Genomic DNA, 15,309 nt, shown 5'->3' on the forward strand with positions numbered 1-15,309 from the left:
TGTTCAGTTTCAACAGAAAAAAAAGAAAGAAATAGCATATTTCTGAGAGAGAAAGAAGCTGAGAACTCAGAACATAATCCTGCTCCTATCCAAACTCCTAGGAGAATGTAGAGGCCACAGAATTCCTGCAAAGAACAGTATGACTCTGAGCCTGCTCTTCAAGCCCAAATTAGTGGGCTTTAGGTTTATACAGTGACGTGCAGTCAGGTGAGGCAGGTGAGGCACAGACTCACCACTCTCATCATGAAAAAAAAAGTAAAAGGAAAAAGCTGAGCTAGTTGCTGCCTCACCATGGATGACTCTGCTTAACCTCACTGGTGCTCTCCCTCCCCAAGTGTAGTGACTTCCTCCCCAGGCCCCCATTCATTTCTCTCTCACACATACACAGCTGGATAAAACTATATAAAAATCTAGCCCAGCTTCACTGATTACAAGTTTGAAAAGGCAACGTGGCTCCACCTGCAATCAAACTACACTTGGGGAGGGAGAGCACAAGCGAGCACTGAGGAGACCACAGGAGGAGGCAGGAAGCCAGGCAAAGAGCCATGCTGTAGTACACACACTTCCCGCCAGCCTCTTTCTTTTGGAAGGCTCGGCTCAGCTCCCCTCCGGCTTCTCTGCCTCTCCTCTCACCCCAGCCTGCCAGCAGGAGGTGGTGGGTGGGCTTTATTGTGTTCCAGGCATTTCCCACCCAGACAGCAGGCTACATTTGCAATGGTGGAGGTTTTTGGGAAAGGCAGCAGGGGAATGGGGGGGGGGAATGGCAGAGGAGCTGCTTTCAAGCCACTGGAAAAGATATCCAAGCCAACTTTTGTGTGTGTGGGGGTTTGAGAGTGAGTGAGAGAGGGAAGGGGTAGGAGAGATTGTCCAATCCAACTTTTGTGTGTGTGTGTGTGTGTGTGTGTGTGTGTGTGTGTTTGAGAGAGGGGGAGGAAGGGAGAGAGGGAGGAAGGAGGAGAAGGAGAAGAAAAAGAAAAAGAAGGAGCAAAGAAGAAAAACAAATGCTGTCGCTTTAAATTGGAACTGAGCATGCCTGGCTGTGGAATTCTGGGAGTTGAAGTCCACAAGTCTAAAAATATTTGAAACCCAGTACTGTGTCAGTGCCTCACCAGTCATAAACCTCACCGCACGTCACTGGTTTTATACCAGGGGTGTCCAAACTTGGGAACTTTAAGACTTGTGGACTTCAACTCCCAGAATTCCCCAGCCAGCATGGCTGGCTGGGGAATTCTGGGAGTTGAAGTCCACAAGTCTTAAAGTTCCCAAGTTTGGACACCCCTGTTTTATACAATCTCCAAAGATGGAGACTGTATGAACTAAAAAAATATTTCATACATGAAACAAAAACATTGCATTCCGGAAGTTCTATTGAACTCTTCTGAATGGGTCACAGTTTGCCAGAAATAAAATATGGAATGTTTTTGTTGTATATGATCTCAACCAAAAACAAAACCCTCAGAAATAATTTTACACGGAAAAAAGATAAGGCCTCTGGATTTCTGCCCTTCTTTTCTCTGCAGCTTCCACCGAACTCCTTTCACCAGCATTCCCATCCGGCTGACCTTCCTAGCACTAATCCTCTTTCTCTGCAAACCTCCATCAGGCTGCTGCCAACATCCCAACTTGCAGTTCAAAGTACGAACTGTTTTATATATCTCTGTTCCAGACTGATTTCTTACTTATTTGTATCATCATTCTAACTATTGTCTGTACACTGCAGGATAAAGGCCTCTTCCTCATGTTTCCAACCAAAACTTTCTTTTGCCGATCGGACCCAAAATAGTTGCTGATGTCATCGATCCATCTTAATATAGGTCTCTTTTGTGGATGCTTTTTATCAAGTGAAATCCATTCTATGACTGCCTTAGTCCAGCTGCCATCAATTCTTCTTGCTATGTGACCGGCCTATTTCCATTTCATTTCTTTTTACTCTCTTGATGATATCATACACTTTTATTTGTTCTCTAATCCATGTGCAAGTATTTCTATCTTGTCTTATAATGCCAAGCATGTATTTTTCCATGGCTCTTTGCAACCACTCGTAGCTTTTGTATCGATTGTGAGGTTAGTGTCCATCGTTGCTGGCATATCTTAGAACAGGTAGCACACACTGATCAAAAACCTCCCCATAGGCCTGAAACATTTTCAATCAACTTATTTATTTACATATGCATTTCTCACATAAGTTCCCCTCGACTTTTCATGAGCTAAAAATGGATTATCCCACCTAGCAGTATAATTGCTATGCACATATGAAATGCACATCTCCACAATGTTAACTTTTGACTGTTTTTTCTCGGTGCCTGCATTGGCATTATTTTAGCCTAACATTTTGTATAAACCAACTGTGAATCCAGTGACAAATCTCACTTATATCCTTAATAGTTAAGTTAACCAAGGGCATATTCTCTGAGTGTAGCCTGAAAATGACATTATCTTAAAACATGCATGTTGATAGCTTAAGAGTCAAATTTATAGATTGGGATTGGATTTAATGGAATCACCTTGAACCATTCACAAGGCCATTATATTTTCGGTAACTGAGATTATTGAGTAAATATAGGTCAGATAGGAGAGTCCCAGAGAACAATGAAATGACAAAAATGCTGACAACAGCCATCATGATGTCTATTCACTGTATAGTCAAGATGTCTAAGAAAGATTATATAAAAAATTATCTGAGCATAACAACATTTTATTCTCTTTTTTTGAAAAAAAAAAACCTTTCTTGTACTCTAATCCAGTTTTTTAATCATTAATGAAGTTTCTGGTTGCTACTCTGAAAATGACTGAACGAAGAAAGCAGAAAAACTGGGGCCAGCCAAGTAAGTATGAGTCAAGGTCCATGTAAACAGCAACAACTGAGGAAACAAAAGGCAGCAGAATCAAATATCAGTGGTAGTAACACAATCAACAATCTTCTTGACCTTCCACTCATAGATGGATATGGTTTATATATCACATGAGTAGTCATTTTCCATGTTAGCCTCCTTTGACCTATCCATCTAAATATTTTTTCACTGCTTTTTACAACAGCATGACCTTTCTCAATTCCTCCTTTTATACAATTATTACACATGAAAAATACTTTTACCATCAACGCTCAGAAGAGCCACAAACATACCAACTGGCCTGCCAGCTTCTTTATAAGATGAAGCCTTTGGTATAAAGCCTGAATCATCTGTGTCCTGGTTGTAAAAGGATCAACTGTCCGTGAGGTTGCTCACTCAGTAGCAGCAGCAACATTTGGAGAGGGGAATTGCAAAAAACAGGCAAGATAGTGTATGAAAATCCCATCCATTGTATACATGCGTTGGCATCATTTGCACGTACAAAGAGAAGGAGACTAAACAATCCTGCTTCAGTCAATAACTTATCTATTTTTATTGCCCTAGCCTGCTTTTGCTACCAGGTTCTCTTTATGTGCAAATATTTGGAAAGAGATAGGACTCTAACAGAGAAGGAACGGCCACATATTACTGATCTTATTTTATTATGGTATGCTGTTACAGAACAATTGGGGGGTGGGAGAGAACAGGTCACAGATTTTGAGGTAATAATTTGCAGGGAAATATATGATGAGCAACTGCAATCTAGCTGTTACAAGGAGTGGAGGGAAGACTAGAGCCTGATCTCCCTTCCTTTCAGACTACAATCTTATTAATGACATGACAGTGACAGAGATGGAAGACCCTCTAGTCCAGGAGTTTCAAACTCAATTTCATTGAGGGCCACATCAGGGCTGTGGTTGACCTCAGGGGGCCAGGTGGGTGTGCCTGATTGGGTGGGCGTGGTCAGCTGTACATCACTCACTAGGCATGGCCAGCTGGGTGGGCATGACCAGCTTGGTGCCACACCCCAAACTGCTGGCATGTTTCCTCTTGCATTGAGTAGACTGGGCTGAAGCCACGCTGGGCCGATGTTTCCTCTTTGCAATGGGTATACTGGGTCAAAGCCACACTGGCCCAGTGTTTTCTCTTCACATTTGGTAGACTGGGCTGAAATGATGGGGGTAGACTGGACCAAAGCAACGCAGGCCAGCCTTTTACATTTTCCAGGATGGCCCCGCAGGCTGGATCCAACCACATCACAGCTGGATCTGGTCTGTGGGCCTTGAATTTGACACCTTTGCTTTAGTCTGAAGATCCAACTTCTTTAATGCTAAGTCAGACAAAACATCTATCCAGGATTTAATCCTGGACAAAACACTGATTTGGCATTTATTATAAATACCTGGATAAGAGTAGAGGGGAAGATTTCTCCCAGTTCTGTGGATGAATTACTGCATAAAGCAGCAGGCTAACTTGGAAGGTGGTGAGATAGGTGGCTGTAGTGTAAGGGACATATGGAATAAGGGAGTAAGAAGGCTGCCATGATGTTGTTGTGCTTGATCCTGGTAGTTAGCAGATGTGAGCTGTTATGACAAAAGTAAATTGGTAAGATCAAGGATGTGAAAGAATGTTAAGGCAAGAAGGTTATAATTTAGGGAAGAAGGTTAAAAAAACCAAGGAACTATCATGAAGGGAGTTTGAGGGGTGTTAGATATTAGCATATATCGTCGTAAGTCTCCCCTCTGGTCTGCTGCTACAGCGGGAAACAGGTATCATTCTGATTGGTCGAGGGGCGTACCCGATCCCTATAAAAGGGGAACCCTCCGACCACAGAGCAAGCTGGATCACTACTACTATTAATAAAGAGCTGTTAAGTCACTTCGTGTCCGCAGTCTGTCTCTCGTTGCCCAGATCTAACATTGGCGACGAGGATGGGATCGAGAGGCAGATAGGACGAAGAACGCTACCTCCAGAATCTCCGGATTTGATCCAGCCCAGGAATTCGGCAGAAATTCCGGCCGCCATATCAGATCTCCGCAGCGCGGCAAATTCAAACAGAGAAGATGGCGATGCATGCTCCCCCCGCTCCTTTCGACCCAGAAAACGACGAATGGGAAGCCTTCATGATTCGTTTCGAGTGTTTCCTCGAAGCGAACGAATACACGGGGATCACCGACGCAAGGAAGAAAAACATTTTCCTCGGCTACTGCGGAAAGGAAGTCTTCAATACGGCCAGAGACCTCACCGCGCCTACTCCAATACAGGCAGTATCATGGGCGACGTTGCAACAGGCTCTACAGACTCATTACGCGCCAAAACCTTCCCGCCATGTTTGCCGCCAAGCGTTCAACACGAGGAACCAGAAGGCGGGAGAATCTATCAACCAATATGTTGCAGCCCTACGTAAAGCAGCCACACATTGTGGATTCAGAGACCTGGATGAGCAGATTATGGATCGACTCGTTAGCGGGCTGAGAGACATTTCCCTACAAAAGCGGCTGTTAGCAAAAACCAATTTAAGCCTACAGATTGTACTCGAGGAGGCAAGAGCTTCAGAAGCAGCAGACAGATCAGCGGAGACAATTCAACGCGGGTTCAACACTGACCAGCCAGCGCCAAGACACACCAAAGTTCACTACGAGGACACAAGCCCCGCCTATGAGGATCCCGAGTTCGAGGACAGTCACCTGATGCGGAGCAGTCACATGAGGCCTGGGGGGAGACCCGGATCCCGCTTGCCGCCCTGTGCAAGTTGCGGAGGGAATCACCCCAGGTCTACTTGTAGGTTCAGGAACGTTATTTGTTCGCACTGCAACAAACTTGGGCACATCGCACGAGTGTGCCGGAGCGGAGTCCCTGCCTCATGGCAGCCACCCATGTACCGCCAACAGAAGCCCAACCCAGGGGCTTGGCGGAATCAGAAAGGGCGCCCAGAGAGAAATCCACAAGTGTATACCCAGAGAGAAAATTCCCAAAGAGCTGAGCAAGCGTATCCCCAGAGAGATTACTCACAAGGAGCTGAGCGAGCGTATCCCCAGAGAGAATACAAACAAAGAGCTGAAAGAGCGTTCTATCAAGACGCTCAACGAGAGTATTTTCAGGATGTAGACGATGAGATAGAGTTGACCCAGAGAGAGGAGTTGCGAACGTATCTCACCACAATACATCAGGTCCGCCCTAAGCGGCCAAAAAGGCTGAGAGTCACAGTCCTCTTGGAGGGCTCACCCTGCGAGCTAGAAGTTGACACAGGATCGACCCTGACGATTATTTCATGGGCATCCATGAAACAGGCTATCCCTAGCCTCAGAAAGAGCCAACTACGCGCTCCAGACGTCCTGCTACGAGACTACCAGGGGAACCAAGTCCCCATCGTGGGCCAAGGCACATTCCACATCCGTTTCAAGGACATCGAAGCCCAGTTGCCCATGACCATCGCCAGCACACCATTACAGAACCTTCTGGGGCTTGATTGGTTTGAAGCCCTGGGGTTAGAAGACACCGGAATCAACGCCGTGAGAAACAGCAGCGCTGAACAGATTTTTAAGGAGTTCGAGGATGTGTTCAGCCCCGGTCTTGGTAAGTATGTGGGTAAACCAATATCATTCAATTTAGACCCCAAAGTGGCGCCAATCCGACTTAAACCGAGACGAGTGCCTTTTGCACTCCGCCCAAAAATAGATAAGGAAATAGATAAGTTAGTGGAGCAAGGAATCCTTGAGCCGGTAGATCACGCGCGCTGGGAAACACCCATCGTGACCCCAGTCAAACCAGACGGATCAGTCCGCATCTGCGCGGACTATAAATGCACAATTAATGTCGCGCTACAACAGAGCGCATATCCTGTGCCTGTAGTACAGCACTTATTGCACTCGTTGGGGCCAGGAAAGGTATTTGCTAAGTTAGACATGGCACAAGCTTACCAGCAACTGCCAGTTGATAGCGCCACAGCGGAGGCCCAAACTATAGAGGAGCATTCAAATGCAACCGGCTACAATTCGGCGTGAGCATTGCCCCAGGATTGTTCCAGAGCGTCATGGAACGACTTTTGCAAGGGATACCGGGAGTCGTCCCCTATTTTGACGACATCTTGGTGTCCGCTGCAAACGAGGAGCAATTAAATAAAAGAGTCAGAACTGTTTTTGGCCAGAATCAGAGAAAAGGGTCTCCGCCTTAAAAAGGAAAAATGCCAAATTAACGTGCCTAGCGTAGAATTCCTGGGTTATAGAATCGATGGTCAGGGAATACACCCCACTTCAAAGAAAATTAAGGCGATCCAGGACGCTCCCACACCACGAAATCAGACCGAGTTGCAGGCCTTCCTCGGATTACTTAACTTCTACAGCGTTTTTCTGAGGCAGAAGGCGACCGTTGCTGAGCCACTACACCGTCTACTCCAGAGGAACGCACCATGGAAATGGGGACGATCCGAAGCTGCAGCTTTCGCCGGGGTAAAGCGCCTGCTCACCACTGACTCACTGCTTGTCCAATACAGCCAGACCCTACCGCTGGTATTGACCTGCGACGCATCACCCTTCGGAGTTGGAGCAGTCCTCAGCCACAGGATGCCCGACGGAAAAGAAGCACCCATCGCCTTCTACTCCAGAACTCTTTCATCGGCCAAAAGGAATTACAGCCAAATGGACAGGGAAGCGCTGGCTGCTGTAGCTGGAGTAAAGCGTTTCCACGAATACCTCTACGGCCGCAATTTTGAACTAATTACAGATCACAAACCGTTGTTGGGACTTTTGGCGGGAAACCGCCCCACCCCGGTCTCCCTTTCTCCACGCATGACCAGGTGGACTGTTTTCCTGGCTGCGTATTCATACAAATTGATTCATCGACCGGGCTCCACTCTCGGACACGCAGACGCACTCAGCCGTTGCCCATTACCTGACATCCTGCCAGACCCCACTCCAGAAGTACCGGTATTGCTCATTGACTGTTTGGACTCTGGACCGGTTTCTTCATACGACGTTGCAAGGTTCTCCTCTAAAGACAATGTAATAAAGCAAGTTCAAACTTGGGTTTGGAGGGGGTGGCCGAAGGGAAACGTGGGCCCGGAATTCAAAGTGTTTTGGTCAAAACGGGACGAACTCTCAGTGTTACAAGGTTGTTTATTGTGGGGGGATCGAGTTGTTATTCCGTATGTTTTACGTAGGAATGTATTAGATGCTTTACATGTGGGTCATCCGGGGATTGTTAGAATGAAGGCGTTAGCAAGAAGTTACGTTTGGTGGCCAAACATGGACAAAGAAATAGAGGAGTGGGTGGCCACTTGCGACCCATGCCAGGAATTGAGACCAGCACCCCCGGAAGCGCCCGCCACAGAATGGGAGAAACCTAAAGCACCCTGGTCGCGAATACACATCGATTTCGCAGGGCCATTCCAAGGTCAGACTTTCCTTATAGTTGTGGATGCATACTCAAAATGGCTAGATGTAGTCCTAATGACTTCAACCACAGCAGAGGCAGTCATTAAGGTTCTACAGCGACTTTTCGCCACTCATGGCCTGCCCGACCTCCTAGTCTCCGATAACGGGCCCCAATTCACGGCCATGCATTTCGAAACGTTCTTAGCAGGTCAGGGAATTCGGCATGCCCTCGTCGCGCCATTCCATCTGGCATCAAACGGACAGGCGGAGAGAATGGTGCGATTCGCAAAAGAGGCCCTCGCTAGGATGGGTCCAGGTGATTGGCAAACACGCATTGACCATTACCTCCTAATTCAGCATATTACCCCAAGCGAAACGACGGGTAGGAGTCCCGCTGAACTACTCATGGGCCGCCGTCTACGGTCTCACCTGGACCGTCTTCACCCAAATTACTCTGCCACAGCTCCCCCAGACTCCACAAGCAAAATTCGGTCTTTCAGCATAGGGGATTCAGTATACGCCCACAACTATGCAGGGGGAACATTGTGGATGCCGGCAAAGGTCATTGGCATCACGGGTCCACGATCGTATCTGCTGGAACTAGAAGATGGGCGGAACTGGAAAAGGCACATCGATAAACTTCGGGGTCGCCTAGCACACTCAGACCTTCGAAACGAAGACGAGATTTTCCTGCCTACAGAAAGTCAGCCACGCGAGAGCCCCATCATAGAAAACTACGACACCTGCGAACCAAGCTTGGAACAAGAAAACACGCACGAAGCAGAGCAAACCCCAGACAACGCAACCGAGCAGACTCCAGAACACCCTAGCAACGAAGGCACAAAACCTCCCGAACGTGAAACAGGAAAAGCACCCGATCCTGCAACCACTTCTAACCAACCCAAACTACGACGCTCCTCCCGAGCAAGACAAACACCCACATACCTAAAAGACTATGTGACCTACCGCAACGTTCCATCTAGGAGGGGAGGGGTGTTAGATATTAGCATATATCGTAGTAAGTCTCCCCTCTGGTCCGCTGCTACAGCGGGAAACAGGTATCGTTCTGATTGGTCGAGGGGCGTACCCGATCCCTATAAAAGGGGAACCCTCTGACCACAGAGCAAGCTGGATCACTACTACTATTAATAAAGAGCTGTTAAGTCACTTCGTGTCCGCAGTCTGTCTCTCGTTGCCCAGATCTAACAAGGAATGTACTTAAATTGTCAGGGATTTTTAGAAGTCTGATATCAGCATAAAGAATGTGCTAACTTCTGACTTTGTTGTGCACTACATATATGCAATGTATTTTATTTTGTTTTACTTTATTGTCCTTTTAGGAATAGCATTTTCTTTGGGCTAAGAAAATAAACTTTTGGGCAGTGTTGAGCTTCAGAATTTAATGACTGGTCTAGGCAATGTATTTCTTGATGTTTTACAGGCAACTTTGGCTAGTATCCTGAGAGGCAAGGTGATCAGGGACTAACTGAACTCCTGTGTTTAAAACCAGGTGATCTGACTGTAAGGGAGTAGGCTAAATACCAATCAAAAGTAAAAAAAATGCTGTTGAAGCTGACTGTTTTATAGCATATAGAAATAGACTAATATTGAATATCACTTCTAAACACACTCTTCCTTCCAGTGGATTTCAAGCACTATTTTGGTTTACCAAGGAACTGAGAGTTATGAAATGGACTGCTGAAGAACTTTAGCAGAAGTGGAAAATGCTCAGAAGTGGGAAATGTAGCAGTAGATATTGTGAAGGGGGAATAAACCCCAAGGACAAGGATTGCATAGCTTCCCACAAAGTAAATCAGATTTTAATTCTGTCTCCATTCTGCCTGCACAAGACTGGCACACATGTTTTTCCTTTTTGTGAGTCCTTCAAGATAATGAAGGGAAAGAGTCAAAATAGAAGAGATTCACCATAAGCAATTGTCATTGGTTTTGTTTCTTTTTGTAGATAAGGTTAATGAATACTTTTTCAGACTTGTCATTCTGAAGGTCTCCAATGACTTTAAATGGTTAACAGGCAATTTCCAAAAATTTCACAGTCAACATCTTCATTGATGAACTGTTTATCTTTATTCCCATCTCTTTCCTCATCACTTACTGCTAGCTCTGAGCCCAGTGGTTTGTGTAAGCAGTTAGGATATTTGACATCAATGTCCATCATGCTTCACTTGCTCAGAATGGATGATATCTGTCATTTTGATGCCTATTTGCTAATGTGCAGATATCTCTTTGAGGCTCTTTGCAGGCCCCTTACCATTTACTACTCTGAACAATGTCACAATTTAGCAAATTTGACTATTCAACTAGTCATGCCTGATCACTTATAAAATATGTTTAAAAGCCCCACTACAGGACAGAACCCCAGGGGACCCCCTAGTTGCATTCCTCTATTATGAGAAATGTCAATTTCAAATTCCTATTTATCCAGTTGCTCATCCATAAGAGAACCTGCTCTTTTATTCCCTTGCTTTTAAGCTCACTGAAAAGTTTGCAATAGTTACACAGAACTCTTGGACTTTCCAGCCATTTTCATAATTTAAGGATATATATTGGGTCTAAAACTGTACTATAGTGGTTGTAAAAACTGCCAAATCTTTCTGGAGTGAGTTTGCCTTTTGATTTTTTTTCCACTGCCATTTTCAATTTTGAGAAGTTTCCTTTCTTGAAGTCAAATATAACTGTGAGGGATTTGGTTTGTGAGTTATCACTTCTTTGAATATTGAATTTTATTGCATTAAGGTCAGTGTTCCTAATCGGTTCAACTACATATTTCTCTTATTAAATTCTGGGTACTAGTCAAGAGCAGGTCTAGTATTGAAGAAACTATCAAACCTGATCACAATAAACACCACAATAAACAACCCTGGCACAACAAACAGCAAACGCACAGATTTGTGTATATGATATGAGTGGATCGGAGTAGGAAAATAAATGTATTGGGCAATGTTAAGAAGAGAAGTGGAAAGCAACTTAGAGGGGTGTATAATGCCAAACATTTGAGGGCCATCCTTGGAAGAACTTGAGATTCCATGTCTTCTCCATCGCACCTAAATTAATTTAGGGAGCAGCAAAATCCCAGTAGGAGCCTGCTGATCACTACCATCAACCAATTTCACCACTTGCAGCTCAGGACAGAACAACACCTGGTGCAGACAAATTGACAGTGATTTACGTTTCCACCACAGCGCCTGCGCTGGCCAGGTAGCTCCTCCCCCGGGACGAAGTCATCAGCCAAGACCAAGCGAGAGGGCGGAGCTTCTGGAAGCCGCGATTCCTGGAGCGCTGCTGCTGCTCGTGATTTATCTGTAGATATAGAATATATATACATATATATTGGCATCCCGGATAAGGCTTGGAAAAATGGCGGGAACCGATCTAAGCTCAACGGGGCTGGACCTAGAGAAGCTACGCATGGCGGGCGCCGGTGTAGCGTTGGCTGTGCTCACCAGCGGCGGCGACGCACAAGGTCAGTCGCACCGGTCCCCTTCAGTCGAGCCGGCTCAAAAACGCAACGTGTTGAGCACAGTCTGAGCCGTAGAGGCTCTGCCCTATGGAGGTTAAGAGTCGAAAACCTCTTAGCAAAGTCCGCCCTTGAGGGCCTGTTGGAGAAATCGCCTTCACCAGGGAGTTCCTGCTCCGCCTCCCTCCCAAAGCCTGGTTTTACTAGGCGCCCGCATAAGGGCGACCCGGAGGTTGGCATCGTGGAGGAGGCGGAGGTTAGCGGTGACTCGTTCAGACGCGGCGGGCTAAGAGATTCCCCTTTGGACTACTAGGCTCCGTAGCCAGAGCCTCCTCGAATCTGTGACGACCGTGCTTGTTTGACGCAAGCAGCAGCACATTCGCAGAAGGGACTTTCCTCCATGATGAGCCAACCAAAATTTCTCTATCCCACTATTCACATTTTTAAGGCTTCCCGAACTGGGCTGCAAAAATCTAAGCGAGGACTACTAGGTGATAGCAAAAAGATGGGGATGACTCCTTTTTTTTTTTTTGTCATTAGTCTTCATCTGGAATTTTGCAACGGCATATCATCCCTGGGTTGCATTTTAATCAAAGCATCCATCCTGTTAAATTCCTATCATTCGTCATCTCCCCAATGTCTTCTTAATAATGCAGCCCTAACATAATAGTAGGCAGCAAAGAATGTTCATGCAGAGTACCTTGTACATGAAATACAAATTGTATCATTTGCTTCTATATTAGGAATAGGATTTTAGAGAATAATCAGTAAAGCCATTTGGAGGGAGGGGGTGTGTTCAAGAATAAGAAAATGGCTTATTGTACAGAGATGTATATAAATATTGTGGGGTCTTTGGTATTCCCTGAGTTTGGTTGTTTCCTTGCAACCATTTAATTACCAAACTAGATAACATCAAACTCTTGATCCAATGAGTTTTTCTTGAAGCAGGTCTCCTCACTAGACAACTGGGATATGTCAATGGAAAAGTTTTCATTTCCCATTAACAGCATTTGATCTCTGACATGGTATGGGAGGCCTAGATGAGAACTATTCCTGCCTGAATATCTTTAAAAGTTAGGTGATGGTTACTTGTTAAAGCTGGCTATATGCACACTAAAGCTGGATTTGTAGTTCATTGGCTTTATTGACTAATGATTTTTCCTCCTCATAAATATATCAGGGTCATTTATGTCTGATATATATGGTATATAGAGAAATTGAATAGACAAGCAACTATTGTTTCTAGATCAATACCCTCAGTCCTTCAAGGGATAGAATGCCATAGATAGAATCTATATTGGATATATATAGTGAAGAATATGTGTGACATTGTTGTATGCTGTAATGTCCTTGACAAAAAGGAAAATTCAGAAAGTATTATTGATTTTTTTTGCTTGCAGCCATTAAAATACTGTGCTTGTTATGACAAAAACACACGCAGGCCAGTTAAAATTGAAAATAAGGCTGCATACTCAGTTGAAATACTGGTTATTTGTTGGATTAATCAATGATGCTTAAAATAAAATGTTTCATTATAAAATTTTAATTCAAAACTTTTAGTGTATGTTAAAAATAACCAAACCCCCTTTATAATGGGTTTCCAATTTTAAATTTTCAATCATATCAGTGCTACAATAGTTTAAATCAACAGTGTAACATAGAGAGTTGAAAGAAGTATGAGCTACAGTAATGACAGAATCAATTTAGTTGTAATAAACTACGTATCATTCCTGGATCTTGTCTCTTTCTCAGATGAGTCTTAGAAAAATGAAATTTGATGGGTCTGCATAATGTATGTGTATGTTTTATTCCACAACAGCTATCGCCCTTACATAACCTTTACTTTGTTCTAGTTTTCTACAATGTAATCTTTCTTCGCAGTTATAATGAAACAATCTGTCAAACGTAGAATGAAAAATTACAACAGATTTTGCCTACAAAGTACTTCCTATAAATTATGGCTGCTTAATCTTTTTTATTTATTCTTTCAGGATAAGAAGCCAAACTTTTATATAGCACAGGCTTTTAAACAATGTAAAATCTTAGTTTTTTTGGATTAACTAGGTAAGAGGTGTCTTTTGAAGCTAAATGTCTGTAATTCATATTACTTTAATAAGATAGACAGATAGATGATAGATAGATGATAGATAGATAGATAGATAGATAGATAGATAGATAGATAGATAGATAGATAGATAGATAATAGATAGATAGATGATAGGTAGGTAGGTAGGTAGGTAGGTAGGTAGGTAGATAGATAGATGATAGATAGATAGATAGATAGATAGATAGATAGATGATAGGTAGATAGGCAGGCAGGCAGGCAGGCAGACAGACAGACAGACAGACAGACACTGATAAAGTATACCTAAAATTTCAACATGTATGTAATTATGCTACTGATATAATTCACATCAATTAGCTGGGTGCTTTAGAAGAGTTTTTGAGGGGAAGAAATTGAGAAGAATCCAGCTGAGCTATTTTCTTTAGTAATTGTTGCCTCCCTTGGTACCTCTTTCTTCAAAGCTCTTCTCTATGGGGTACTGTAGTAGGTACAAAATGGGCCTGGAGATAGGGAAAATCTTCGAAATATCAATTTCCTCCTTTTATCAGGGGAATGCATGCTATGTTTCCAGAAGTTATGACAATCAGAATTACTGCTAGACAAAGTTCTCTTTTTCCCCCTTCCTTTTGTATGACATGCCTCCTAATCTCTGTTATTGACATTTTTTCCATATTACATGGAAATGTTCTAGTGTTAAGAACAACCAACTATGGAGCTTAAAACAGCAGCCTATTTCAGAGGAAGTCTACTAAAGCAAACCAGTTAAGGACAGAATTGCAACCGTAGGTTGCACCAGCTTTTATTAATATGGTATAAAATATATGTTGCCCTTTCAAACAACGGGTGTTTTGATTATGAATTATATCAGCAATTCTGTCTATTCCAGTAGGATTTGCAGCACATTCTTGAGGAGATAAGAAAGTGGCAAGTATCTTCCAAATCATCTTCCATTCCCATTCTCTTTCATTGTTTGGTTATTTTATATATTCATTTTATATAAAATAGTTTGTATAGAAGTAGACTTTGGGTAAGTTTATAGTTTAAAAGTAACAGGATTAAGCAGCAGATCTGACCACGTTTTAAATCAAACACAGTACAGCTTACTTTAAATGGGCAAATAATGGACTTGTCTAATTTTCTTATGGGATGCTCCACAATTGGATGGCTGCTTTAGTTCTGTCTACCCACCAACATACCTGATATTCATTGTGTGACATACATAGGAGTTTCTGAATCAGGTAGCACATAGTGTGTAGCAGCTGCCAAAAAAGCCAACACAGTTCTAGGCTGCATAAACAGAGGGATAAAATCAAGATTATGTGAAGTGTTAATACCACTTTATAATGCCTTGGTAAGGCCAAACCTGGAATACTGCATCCAGTTTTGGTTGTGACGATGTAAAAAAGATTGCGAGACTCTAGAAAGAGTGTAGAAAAGAGCAACAAAGATGATTAGGGGACTGGAGGCTAAAACATAATGGTTGCAGGAACTGGGTATGCCTAGTTTAATGAAAAGAAGGACTAGGGGAGACATGATAGCAGTGTTCCAATATCTCAGGGGCTTTTA

The 15,309-nt window shown here is 43.7% G+C and overlaps 1 protein-coding gene across 1 annotated transcript in view; it reads left to right on the top strand.

Annotated features, from left to right (window-relative positions):
- The first annotated feature begins 11,427 nt into the window (after positions 1-11,427).
- PFKL (phosphofructokinase, liver type) overlaps positions 11,428-15,309 on the top strand; it is a 53,034-nt gene continuing 49,152 nt past the window's right edge. The window contains exon 1 of the mRNA XM_081956169.1: positions 11,428-11,684. Within this exon, the coding sequence (XP_081812295.1) occupies positions 11,579-11,684 (106 nt within the window). The 5' untranslated portion in view covers positions 11,428-11,578. The remainder of the gene's footprint in view (positions 11,685-15,309) is intronic.

The sequence above is a fragment of the Natrix helvetica genome, assembly GCF_964273705.1.
Source record: "Natrix helvetica genome assembly, chromosome: 5".
Taxonomy (NCBI): domain Eukaryota; kingdom Metazoa; phylum Chordata; class Lepidosauria; order Squamata; family Natricidae; genus Natrix; species Natrix helvetica.